The sequence below is a fragment of the Anser anser genome, assembly GCF_964211835.1.
Source record: "Anser anser genome assembly, chromosome: 5".
Lineage (NCBI taxonomy): Eukaryota > Metazoa > Chordata > Aves > Anseriformes > Anatidae > Anser > Anser anser.
In genome coordinates, this window is record NC_139725.1 from 35,325,037 (window position 1) to 35,338,146 (window position 13,110).

Below are 13,110 nucleotides of genomic sequence, written 5' to 3' on the forward strand. Positions count from 1 at the left end.
CGCTCCTGCAGGGTTTTCTTCTCCCATGTGGTGTCTGCTAACACAGAAAGCACCAGGATGGCTCTAGCATCTTGCTGGAAAGAAAGGTCTCCCTACCCACGGGCCAGGAGCAGTATCTCATGTTTGGGTTTGTTTTGGTTGAAGAGCCTGATCCTCATGATGAGTTTGGAAAGCTCAGGATGTTCTGCTGCAGGTAAGAGACCCCATGAGGGGGTCAAGGAGGATTAAGAATACAGCAAGCTTGAGGGCGTGGGAGCACCCAAATCATGCATTTGGACTTGCCTCTCTAGAAATGTCTCCGTGTGTGTCTGAACAAGTGAGCAGGTGGCTCCCGTGCGACCACTAGCCCTGGTCAGGCTGCCCATTTGGAAACGGAAAGCGTTGCCAGCAAAATGCTGCCACTTTTGCAAATGCAAAACCAATTACAAATAGTTAATGTTTCAATCTGCAAGGAGCTGGGACAACCAGGATGCCAGGGGTGGAAGGAACTGGAGTGCACACTCTGGGCTCCTTGAAAGCTGCAGAACAGTCTGGCAAGGATCACTTGTCCCCAGATAATTCAGGCAAGTAGGTATAAACATAAGCCATTTTCTTCAATTATCATTCTTTCATTACTTTTGTTAACAAATACAGAATTTGAGCATCAAATACTGCTACTGTCTACAGAAGCTGAGATGCACTCGTGTACTCTTAGCATAACGCTGTCCTGTCACAGCTGAAAGGGCTGTTTTCCCAATTGTTTTTGTTTTTCCTGCAGACAAAGCAAATGCCTGCCACAGTGAGCTGTAACAACACCCCCAACAAAGAATATTTTCAGGTTTCACACGCTCAAGGCGCATTCACAAGGATCAGGCAGGAATTCCTGATGGCGTTGGGGATGCTCGCGGTGAAACTGCCACCTGAACAGAGTCAACAGCCTGAAACCCTGCTGAGCCTTCAGCTAGCCACAGCTCCCTTCTCCCACCCTGTTTTCAACAAGCTTTGTGAACTTCTTGCTCCGGGGGCGCTGCGCTTTGCGTTCGGCAGCGAGGATAACGGAGTGACTTTTGAAGTGACACCTGTGAAGCGACCTGTGTGGGGCCGTGATCATACGATGGAACGGCTGGGGTTGGAAGGGACCTCAGTGACCATCCCGTTCCACGGGCGGGGACAAGATGCCCGGCGGCCTCTTCCTCCACCTTCCTCCGTTGCCCCCACAGGAATTGCCCCCAGAGGACAGCTTCCTGAGGTGCCTGCGGGGACGGAGGAAGCCATGACAGACAAAGAAGGGCCCCAGGGAGGAGTGCGACGTGTTGGGCGACACAACCCCTTCACGGGGGCAGCCCCGGGGGTGGCAGGACGCTGCCCGTGAGGGAACCACCCCGAGGGGCAGCGCGGCGCCATGCCTCCCCCGGGCCGCACGGTCGCCATGGCAACGGGAGCCTCCTCCCCCCCCTCCCTCCCTCCCCGCTGTGCGCTTGCGCGCGGCCCCGCGCACCTCGCCGGGGGCGCGCCCCGCCCTTTCCCCTCCCCTTCCCTCTGCCGAGCGGGGCCTTTGCGCGCACCCGCGGCGGGCGGGCACGCGCGGCCGTGGCCGCCATGAGGCGCGGCGAGCGCCGAGGCCCCGGCGGGGCGCTGGGCAAGGCCGCCCTGGAGGAGCAGCCCGACGGCCCCGGCCCGCGCCGCAGCACCGAGTCCGAGGTGTACGACGACGGCACCAACACTTTCTTCTGGTGAGGAGGCGGGAGGGGGGGCTCCCGGTGGGTGTCGCGATATGGGGGTGTCGCGATGGGGGGTGGGTTGTGGTGATGCGGGGGGGTCTAGAGGTGTCTGCTGGTACTCCAGGAGCTCGTAGCGTGTGGGCACCTCCGTGCCCGTGCCTGTTTTGTCAGGATTTTAACCTGTTTTTCCCTCTCCGTGGCTCCCCGTGTCGGTGCTCGCTGTAGCCCCGCAGGGCAGCAGCCCTCGGTACCCTTGGGTGTTCCGCACAGCTCCGTGGCGTGCTCCCTTCGGAAGATAAGCACGGGGATGTTTTTGGCCAGAAACGGGGTGATTCCCCGCCGTGGGTTTTGGTACGAGCGGTCCTTGCGGGACGAGATGCGCTCGTGCCCGTGGCAGCGCTTTTAAATCCCTCCTCTGCTGGAGGGGCTCCAGGAACCCGCTCCGGCCAGCACCTGCGCGCGTCCTCTTTCAGTAAGGAAACCCAACAGCAAACGCCGCTTTCCTTCATCGCTGAGCGGAGAAGAAGCCCGCTGACGCTGCAGCCCCTCGCCTGGAATCCGAGCTGAGGGCCGGCACGGTTTGGCTCGGGTCTGACATTTGGGAGCAGCAGGAGGAGGACGCTTGGCTCTGACCCTGCCAATCTGGGCAGCAGCAGAGCCCCGGGGGGTGTGGATCTCGATGAAGCCGCTGATACCGGGTGGTATTTCTGCTAGCACGAGCCGCTGAGAAGCGCTTAGATCCTGCAGGACCTCTAGGAGGTCTCCTTAGGAGCTGACGTGCGAGTACAGCGGAGGGACATCCTCATCTCAAGGACAGGAGGAACTTTCTCGCAGAGCACATGAGCGTTGCCTCATGTAGGCTGAGTGAATGAGTGGGCAACTGGATCCTGCCGAGGTCTGCTGAGGAGTGCCTTCTTATAAATGGAAAATGGGTAAAACGCTGTCACTTTCGTGTTATCTTCTTAACGGAGTTCTTTTCTGGGGTCTTGTGATGCCTACAAAACACCTGATGCTGCTATTGTGTAATCTCGCCTTCCTGCACCTTTTTGTTGTGTGTGGGGGCAGCACATAGTCTGCTGCTTGTACGGGTTCGTTCTCCTAAAATGCTGTAACTGCAGTTCATTTGTCCAGGTGAACTTTTTCCTTGGATGTACAAATGTGCTACCCTTCTTTAAGGCTTTTGCTTTATCAGCTAGTTCGTTCCAGGAGGAAAGCAGGGACAAGTGTACAAGTGTATTATAGAAAGGTTTAACTTACCTATTTTCAGGTGACTTTCTTTTTTTATTACTCAATTCTGCATGTTACTTGTGCTGGCATCTAGGAGTGTAAATGCTTGTAAAAGTTTATAGGTTTTCCCTTCTGTTACTTTTGACCCATGCATGATGGCATTGCGTGTCTGAGCGTCATTTACCAAAAGACAAGCTAAATTTTCTGTTGTGTGCAAGAAGAAAAATGATTCAGAGGAGCCGTTTTCTTCCCGTGGCCCTTAACAGTGCTTTTGTGCTGGTTCCAGAAAATAGAAACCTAAAAGGGTAGGTGCCCGCTGTCTTTGCCCACATGAGCTACGTGGAAAGCACCTTTTCTCCTTGAAGTTCAGAAGCTGTTGGATAAGGTTACTGACATGGCCTGCTCGGTTTGGAAACGTTAAGTAACGTGGGACTTGTGGACACAGGCAGAAATCAGTTTAAAGTAGTTCAGTTTGCAAAGGTAACTTTACTGCTATAAATGTAATGCTTTGGAAAGGTGGTAGTTCTTAGCCGTCTTCTCTTTTTAAATCTTTTTAAAACGTTGAAAAACAGGTTAGGTGCTGTATAATTGCCCGTATTCTTATTCAGTCCTAATGACTTTAACCTGGAAAATACTGTATTTTAATTACATTCTGGGAACCTGCTTGGTCAGTACCTCGACAGCTCTTTTTGCCATTGGGAAATGTCAAGGAAAGGAAATGGGAAGGAGCTTTATGAAGCAGATTGGCTGGATCTCTTATGCCTGAACTAATTTCAGAACACCTACTGCTACCGAGTGCTGGAAATATTCAGGCCTGCCTGGCAAGCTGCTGTCCTAGGAAATGTGTTTGCTCTTCTTTCCAGTACCTGTGACTGTTTCTTGCCTGTCTGCTTACAGAATTAGCTCTCTGAATACAAACAAAGGATCCCTTTGTGGCTGAGGTTTTGACTTTTTTTTTTCTGTACAGTTTGAAGCATAGTAGATCTTACATTTGTACTGAGCTAGCGTGAAAAAAACACTGTTTTTTCTTTATATCCCCACATGTATTCTGTGGCATCACTGTGGCTTCGTTTCTGTGACCTGCAGAAGAGCAAATGCTGATGTGTCTTACAGGTTTTTGGTAGCAGGGAATTTGTTGTTGTTTGGTTGTGGTTTTTTTGTTACCTCTGAGCAGGCAACAAAATCCAATGGAAGCTGGCTTTCTGTTACCTGTGGCAGATGCCTACCGATACTTGAAGCTGAAAAAGAGGAGCAGCGACTTTTTGTTGGGGAGCAGGGAACCTCAGTAAAATAGTGTAATTTATCTCCACTGCATGATCAATGTAGAGGTTTGTGGCAATTCTTTTGAAGAGGAAACCTTCCTCCCCTTCTGGTAGCCAGTGTGGGGGGCAGAAGGGCGGTGGTCACTCTTTTCGTGCCAGTCCTTGCGTCTTGGATGCTCTTTGATTACCAGTTTGGGATCCTCTGGTTACATCTTACATATAATTTTATCCTAAAAGTTCTGCGTGGTGTAAAAAGCATAGAAATCGCAGCTAAGAAAAGAAAGCCTGTCTGCTTCTTATTTTATTCTGAGGAAAATATTAAGAGAAATCTTTCCTGATGGCTGGCACACCAATATTTCTTTGGAAAGGTAGATTTGTGTGCAAAGCAGCCATTTGTGGAAATACAGCATTGTTATTCAAGCTAAAATATTACTTAGCCACTTCTTGTATATAGTTCTTATCTCTTAAAAACTAAACTTACAGCAGCATGAGATTTTCTAACAGGCCGTTTGGCGGAAGAGGTGAGTGATTCATCTTGGGAATCTCTCAGACAGAAGAGCTGCAAATTGGGTTGAACCTTTCTGTCCCCTCTTGTGAGGGCTGACTGCAGCGCTTTCAAGGGAACATTCTTCAGGCTTGTTGGAAACTTGACATTTGCTGGACTTCTGTTCATGTTCTTAATATCTGGACGCTTTAAAGTGGGCCCTGGTGAGGTTCTCTATTTGCTGATTGGTGCTTCCGATTCTCTACCTGCCCAGAAGTTACCAAGTTTAATCCGATTGCATACGGTACTGGTACATAGCTCAGCCTGTCTTTTTTTAATATTTAGGTATGCCCTGGCAGTGTCTGGCTGCTAGAACATCCAGGAGGTCGTTGTGCAATCTGACCGAGTCCTGCTGACTGTATTAACTCTTCTTGCAGCTGAGGGTATGCGTTGACAGAGTGTTGCATTGTTATGGCACTGCCCCTTCCCGAAAGGAAAGAGTCGCCTAGTTCCTGCAGGCAAGCTGGAGGAGCAGAAGAAAAATCTTTGTGCAGAGACCGTGTGAGTTTAATGCCCCATGGGGGGCTTTAGGTCTAGTATTAATTCCCTGTATCAATTTCTTTTTTGTAGATGTGCTCCAGCATTATTTAAGGAAGATGGGAAAAACTTGGGAGCCAACACAGGGTCCCGAGGGTACTTTCCAGGGGAGAGAGTGCAAGGACACGCCACCGTGCCACAAGCAGTACTGCATGCCAGGAGTGCACAGGATTAGCCTCATCCTGGGAAAACTGCTTTGCTTATGATGGTGTGTCCTGTGCACAGCAAGAGTTTGTGGTCAGAGCTCTCTGCGCAGAGCTTCCTCAGTGCTCTTGTTTGAACTCATCAAAGCGCCATCATATGACTTGATTTCTGGAGCAGTTTACAAAACAAATTATCAGCCCAAAGAACTAGCTCCCTGCTTTTATGCAGTTTAATCTGGCAGAAGGGCACCTCCCTCTCATTCCCTTCTATTGTCCTTTTTTAAAACATGCTTCTTAAAGTGTGTCTTGGGCTCTTACTTGAGTATTGCACCTTATCTGTCATGCAAAATAACACTGTCTCAGTGGCATTGCTTTAAACTAAAACCTGAAATAGAGATTTCAGGTTTTATTTTTGATCCTTAGACAGGTTTAAGGATAAAAATGTTCAGTATTTGAAAATGAACATTTTGGGAACCTTGATTAACTTGCTAACTGTGTAGAACCGATAAATGGAGATGTTTTTTTCTTCTTTCTCATTCAGAGGCAAATGACTAATTTGCTGAAGTGTGGTTTGCTTTTTAATCCATTGTTCTGGTTTCTCTATGGGAGTACGTGCTATTGTGCTGCTCTTACCGGGTGATCGTTTTTACGAGAGGCACTGACTTGTAAAAGCAGAAGGACTTATGGAAGGAAAAAGTATGTACAGAAGTTTAATCGGCATCGTTTACCTTTACAGATGTGCTGAAGACATGTTACTGGTCTAAGAACAGGTACTTCTTGATTATCTCTGAGCTTAAATACCTTAAAACACAGGCTGCAGTTTAAAAGCCCCAGCTGTGTCCCTGTTACGTTGCAGATGTGGGTGCTTGGAGCTTTCAGGCAGTGTCACAGGACAAAGTACATCCTCTGGTTGCTGCCGATTATTTTTTGTCATCTGGGTGGATGAGAGAGGTCTCATGTCACAGACTTTTTTAACATTTTTTTTTTGTAAATGCTGAGGCCTGACCACTTCCTTTGGCCCTGTGCACCGTGAACATCTGAGTTTCATGTCACCCATTTCGGTTGTCTTACCAAGTTATGACCAAAGGTTAAATTGTTGTTGAAGGTTTCAAAAGCCTCTATCCAGATGGAATTGTTTCCCTCCTAGTTACAGTTTTGGTTTTGAATGTCAAAACGTTGGTCAGTGTTACACTGTGATTAATTTTTTCTTGTATTTTTCCATAACATGTTTGTCATGGGAACTTACTGAAACGCTATGCTGTTGCTGAAATACTGGATTTGTCCTACTCTCCATTTGTCATGTTTCCCTGAAATTCACAGGTGTCAAATGAGGTGTACCTATACGGAAGGCGGAGAGCTTGGACATTGGTTCATCTTTTAAAATCACTTTCAGAAATGCTTTTAAGACTTCACCATTAGTTGGAATTAAGGGAAAAAAATGCAAAAAAGTTGATGGCAGCCTGAGATGGGAATAGTTTTTGTTGGCATTCTTTGCCAGCAGTAACTATGAAGGTAACTTTTTACATCGGGGACAAACCACGCAGCCTGTTCTTTGGAATTTTGTTCCAACAGAGCGCTGACAAAAAGATTAACACATCGATCCTTGGCATGTTCTCAGCGGTTAGTTTTAAGGCAGTTATTGCATCATTTTTGACAAACAAGAACATTAATGCAGAGAAATGGGTGATAAGGGTGTGGTCGCGTACACTTAAGCCCCTTTTAGTTTGTGTTGGAGTTTGAAGGAGATGATGCTGGGGTATTACTGCCTCCTTTCAGTAATGGGAGCTGATCTGTCTCAACCTGCTAAAAGGAAGAGATTCGTACGGTTTTGTCTTACCTCATGTTTGTCATATACTTTATTTGGGAAAATAAAAGCTCTGATAGTCGTTTTGTTGAAAAAACTAGTTTCTAAATGTGACAGAAAATAAATTACTATGAGAAAAGAAGTTTGGGTTGAATTTATTTGCTGGCAAAGCTCCTACTTTGTAAGATTCAGTGAAGGAGTGATGTAGTTACTGATGCTGTCTGTTGGACTGACTTAATTGCTCTCGATTGGCATTTAGCTAAATTACAATGGCAAGTATTTTAATTAAAATAAAACTGGAAATATTTCACTTGAATGTTCCCTTAAACTTAAATGGGGAAAGAGCTAGATGTAAGGTACAGAAAGGCAGAAAAATGCTAGTGCAGAAAAATAAGCTCTGACTTTTTGGTAGTTTAGGATTTATTGTGAATTTTTTTTTGACCTTCCTGACCTTACATATTTTTGTGTGTCTGTCTTCTTAGGTATGGTTTTCTGAGATTTTTGGCATAAAACCTGGCACTGAAAGCAGTCTGTACCCCTGCTTCTTACGCAGAGCCCAAACTCTTGTATAATGCTAAGGGGAAGACTTGCGGTCTGCTTAGCTTAGCTCTTTTCCTTCTCCAAAGGCTCTAGGCTAACCAGGAGAGCATAAGCCTTTCTGCATAATTCCCGTAATGCTTACCTTGCTCTGGATGTTCTTAGCTGGGCTGTCTTCCTCTTGAAGCATTATTTCAGAGCATACGTGGAGACTTAATCCCTCTTTATGCCGGTTAAGTCATCTTGACTGATTCTTCACAAGCACTCCTGCGTGCTCTCCCCTTTACTGGCTGCTGTAGATGCTTAACACTTTGTCTTGTTCCATGTGACTGGATTTCTTTCTTTCTTTTTAACTTCCAGACTGTGGGAAGTTAAGGAAGCAAGCATAAATACATACCTGAACTTGTTTGATCAGGCAGCTAGGTTTGCAAGATGCCCTGCTACCTCTAGCAGCTGCTGTTGCTTTGTCACTACTGGTGATTTTTTGCTTGGAGCTGTCAACTTGCTCTTTCCAGAAGACAAACCAAGCCAGAAAGCCTTTCATCCCGGTCTTTGGATTTCCTGCTAGACTGAAAATATGTTTACGTGCTTATCCATCTCTAAGACCTGCTATGAGACCATGTCGCTTCAGCTGGAAGTGAAGGCGCAGCTAAAAGGGGAGATGAGATAATACGAGGGATAGAGCTTCTCATTCCATGTTAACTAACCATGGGGGCTTGTTGAATTTCAAGTTGGTGATAGACCAAAATAAACCAAAGGCAGAGGGGCACGGAGCTCTCAGACACTGACCATTTGCTTCGCTACAGACTCCTCGCAGGGCTGAACGAAACTAGATCTTTGTTCTTCCACTTGGCGAGTTTCTAGGTGCATTTATCTAAATGAGGATGTGCTCACAGCTCATTTTTTTTTTCAATTTTTTGTGACACAGCACATTGGAAAAGTAACTGACTTCATATTTGTCTTCAGACTGGGACGTGATGAGATGATGGAAGACAGCATTTATAGATTCTTGTATCCTCTTAGATACTCGTTTCAAAAATACGCAACAAAACCAGGTATAAAATATAACGCACAGCCTTACAATTAAAACAACTCTGTTGTGATCAAAATATAGGTTGTTTTTGTATCAATTACATGCATGTATACATGCAGTGACTGAGACCGTGCTCCGATGTGAATGAATTGGGGCGTTTCCTTCAGCCCCGCGCTGTCCTGTAGCCTTTGAGAGGGCTGTGTCTGTTTTTTTTAAACTCGTGGAGGTTACAAAATAGGCCCCGAGTCACATGGCTGGTAAATGAATATTAATCTGTGGTGTCTGAATCACCTGTTAGGTGGCATCCTGCAAGACAACTTGCCGGGAAAATGCATTGGTTGTGCTGCTGCGGAGCCTTTGCGTGTTTATTTTGACATCTTGATGCCTTGCTAATTTTGAAAATACTCCTACATCCTTCTCGTTTTTTCTGGAGCTGGTTAATTTGTGTCCTCTGGACTGCAAGGAGGGATAGCGTTAAATACTGAACACCTTTCTAACAGTGGCAGAAGAGGATTTCATCTGCTTATGAGGTATTGCATGTGTTTTCCGGTGGGATTAAAAGGATGTTGTGAGAAGTGGCCGTGTTTTGGACTAGGATGAACTTCAGATTGTGATTCAAAATAATGCTTGCCTTAACTTTTAGAGCACTTTTAGGTAGGTTACTGGGTTTGGTGTTTAAAGGTGAATCAGCAGAGTTCTTGGAAATCTGTGATGATCTCCAGTTTCTCATGCACTGTACAACGTAAACATATGTTTAACTTTGGTGTTTTTTTAATATAAAATGGAAATGTAACACTACAAAAAGAAAATGTAACATCCGAAGGTATGTATGTATACATGTCAGATACAGTACTTCTCATTCACTGTTTCTCTGTTCTCTAAGCTTGATGTTTTATGCTGGTATTGTTTTAATGGTTTGTACTAGAAGACGTTGTTTTAGAAGACTATACAATTTGTGTCTTTATGATTTGGTCTTAAATGGCTTGACTTCCCGTGCTTCTGCTTCCCAGTGGAGGTCAGATAAGTTTGCCACTGAAAATAACGAATGGCTTTTCATTAGGAAATGAATTTTTGACTTAAAAAAAAAAAAAAAAGCACCACGCACTATGTAAGAATATTATGTGTATTATACTCAGTAGGTATGTGGGTTTACATGTCAACCAGCTCCATGCAGTTCTCTCAGCTGCTGGGTCTGCCTGTGCTTACTTTAGCTCTTCTTTCTTTCACATAAGAATTCCTTCATAAAATTTGTGTAGGAGGATGGACTCTTGTGGAAGGGGAAGTGAACAGCGCATGAGCGTGATCTGCCTTTGCCAGTAGGTTACACCAGCCAGGCTGCACCTTTAGCAGTGCAGAAGAAGAGCCACCCAGCTTTGCCAGGCACCTTTGCTGACGCAGTTGTTCCAGCAGAAACTCCTCGCAGAGAGATGGCTGCGTGGGGTTCTGCGGGCACGAACCTCTGCTCCTCCTGGTCGCTGCTAAGATGAAATGAAACTGTGAGCATCAGTAGAAATAAGGCAGCCAGAGGGAGCATCGGAACTTTTACAGTTGCAGCTGTTCTCATACAGAGATGTTGTTTTGTAATTTATTTTTTTTTTAATGGGAGTTACTTGTGTCTGGCTTGAGCATCCTTTGGTTTTGTCTCGAGTCTGTTTGATTAGCTGCTGTTTTTATTGCTGTTTTACTGACAGTGGTACAGCAGCAGCAAGTGTGTACCTGACTAAGCAGGAGAGAAATCTTTTTTTTTTTTTTCCAGTAATCTCAGTATTAGCACAGTTGGTGCTATTTTTGTTCAAGCTGCCGTTGTTCACGTAGCACACGTTAGCCCAAACCTTCCTTAACTTGATACGCCAAGGGAAAATGAGCAAGACCTGTTCTGGTGATAGGCTTCTCTTGCGTGCTAGTGCATGACAGCCTGGTGACTAAATTCCATGCAAATGCTAAATTCCTTTTCCTGTGCAGTACAATACAAAAAAAATCCTATAGAAGAATTGACTGCTGTTGACACATGAGCCTTACTGTGAGGGCTCACTCAAAGGCAGCAACTTGGGGTTTTCTGCTTTCTGATGTCAGTTTTTTCTCTTCTCAATTTTAGGAGAGCTCACACCCTGACAGTCTTGTTCATCCTCACGTGTGCGCTGGGATACGTAACCTTGCTTGAAGAAACACCACAAGATACAGCTTACAATACAAAGAGGTAAATATTCTTACAATACAAAGAGGTAAATATTACAATACAAAGAGGTAAATATTCTATATGGCATGTATTACTAGAGGGTAGCTGTGTGAACAAGTTGCCTTCCATGCTTTAATCTTCTGGATAAGATACCTCAAGATACCTGAACTATAAGATACCTCAAATGCTCTTTTGTATTAACTTGTTTGCATGGCCCAAATGCCCAAACCCTTAGTAAGTGACAAAAGCAAACATAACTCTCTAAGTTCTGTTGGTGATGGTCATTGAATTTAATTGCTAATCAGTTCGGTGTTGCTCACTGTCATACCTGGTGGCTGCCCTGTGTGTATGATTTGAAACAAATCACAAAACTCTTCTAAAGCCTCAAGGTATTTGCTGTGTTTCTTTGGCAAGGATTTTGCTTTTTCCTTAAAATAATCTAACTTTATGAACATGTGAACTGTGACTAAATTTCTCTCACTTAAGTATAATTTTATTAAAAAAAATACTTCAGATTTTAATAGGTGCTTATTTGTTATTGAAAATAAACATGAGAACTTCTAGCCCAAAGGGAGACTCTTGGAAATTAAGGATGAGATTAAACCACAATTTAAACTGATAATGTGTAGCTGAATTTCTCTTCTTTAAAAAAAGAAAGAAATACAGTAGGGAACGAAAAAGGGTAAGTAAAGTGGTCTTTTAAAATCTGACTATGTTTTAAGAATTAAAGTGGTGCTTACAGATTGCAAAGCATCCTTGTTATAAGCATGAAAATCATCGTTTCCTGCCTGTCTGGCTTCTTAAATATAACACCTCTTTTCTCCCCTTTGCTATGAAAGGATTTCTTCCTACTTTTTTTTCCATTTTCTACAGTGAATATGGATATGGCATTTGTTGTCATGGAGATGCAGGAATCGGGGTATTTCCTGAGACAGTTGTTATTCTATCAGTTACACAATAGTTGTAGTTAATGTAATTCACACTCGCATGTGTGCGGAGCTGAGGGTTTGTATTCTTATGCGTGGGGTTGAAATGGAACAAGTTGGAACAGAGTGGCCTGTCTGGGTCTGGGAAAATTTCTGCAAGGCTCTGATGTGAACAAATGCCACTTTACTCCCCGTTACAACAATGAGTTCAGCCAGCGGATGGAGGTGGGACATCCTCTGGAACAGTAGTTCAGAATAAAGAAGTGGAAAAGCTGAAAGAGAAGTGATGACACATCGTTAGGGGATAAGACAGATAGAAGGTGACTCAGTGGAATATCTTATTACTGAGATTAGAGCCCTTACTGCTTTAACAAAAACAAAACCAAAGCAGATTAATCATCAGATTAACCTTTCTTTCATGAAATAGATGTTGCTTTCTTCAAATTCGGCAGGGAGTAATGTTTGCGGTTGTTAAAAATCAACATAATAGTGCAAAACCAGTAGTGCATAAACCAAGCAATGAGTAGGGGATGTTCTTTGATCACTTTCACATCTCCGCTTGTGGAGTACTGCCTGCAACGTCTAGCTGAAAAAATACTTGAAGACCAGCATCTGAGAATTGCATAAGGTCTTTCAGATATTGTTTTTGAAGGATACCTCTCTGTTTCCATTCAGGCTTCATCCTTATGCTCTTACCATAGCCATGCCAGCTACATGCTGAATTCCGAGATTGCAATTAACTCAGTCAAAGCGTTACTTTATCCTAAGCTAAAATTCAGCGCAGAAATAACACTGGTCCTATTGGGCCTTTCCAAAGCTTTGCTTCTGTTGCCATGGACCTGATTTAAGGGATGGAAGTGACTGTCTGTTGCATTGTGTCAGTTTTCTGTGAAGTCCTATCTGGCCTTACTTATATCTCTTTTCTAAGGTCTTTGAGGCAAGCGCTTTCCCAAATCAAGCGCTGCCAAACACAGAGGGTTCAAGCTCAAATCATGTTCCAGCCAGTGCTCTTAACCTCCTTTTTAGCCTCTGTGCACTTGCTTGTGTTGTATCGTTCCTGACCAGTTTTGTGTGGCTCTCCAGGGGCGTACTTGAACAAAGGCAGGAGCAAGGTGGTCACAACATACTTAGGTATATCCACATCCCCAGTTCTCACAGGTTCGTTTTACCTTCATAACTTAAAATACTTCATCCTACCCTGAAAACTTTTTCAGTCTCCTT

General features: G+C 44.6%; 1 protein-coding gene across 3 annotated transcripts in view; it reads left to right on the forward strand.

Moving 5' to 3' along the window:
• The first annotated feature begins 1,521 nt into the window (after positions 1 to 1,521).
• The window catches only part of PTDSS2 (phosphatidylserine synthase 2), a 40,640-nt gene continuing 29,051 nt past the window's right edge, over positions 1,522 to 13,110 (forward strand). The window contains exons 1-2 of one of the 3 annotated variants that reach the window (XM_083839527.1): positions 1,522 to 1,712; positions 10,883 to 10,984. In XM_083839527.1, the coding sequence (XP_083695653.1) occupies positions 1,579 to 1,712; positions 10,883 to 10,984 (236 nt within the window). In that variant the 5' untranslated portion in view covers positions 1,522 to 1,578. Of the gene's footprint in view, positions 1,713 to 2,284; positions 2,633 to 9,292; positions 9,318 to 10,882; positions 10,985 to 13,110 lie in introns of those variants that run through there. The other 2 variants (XM_083839528.1, XM_083839529.1) reach the window with 2 other exon arrangements.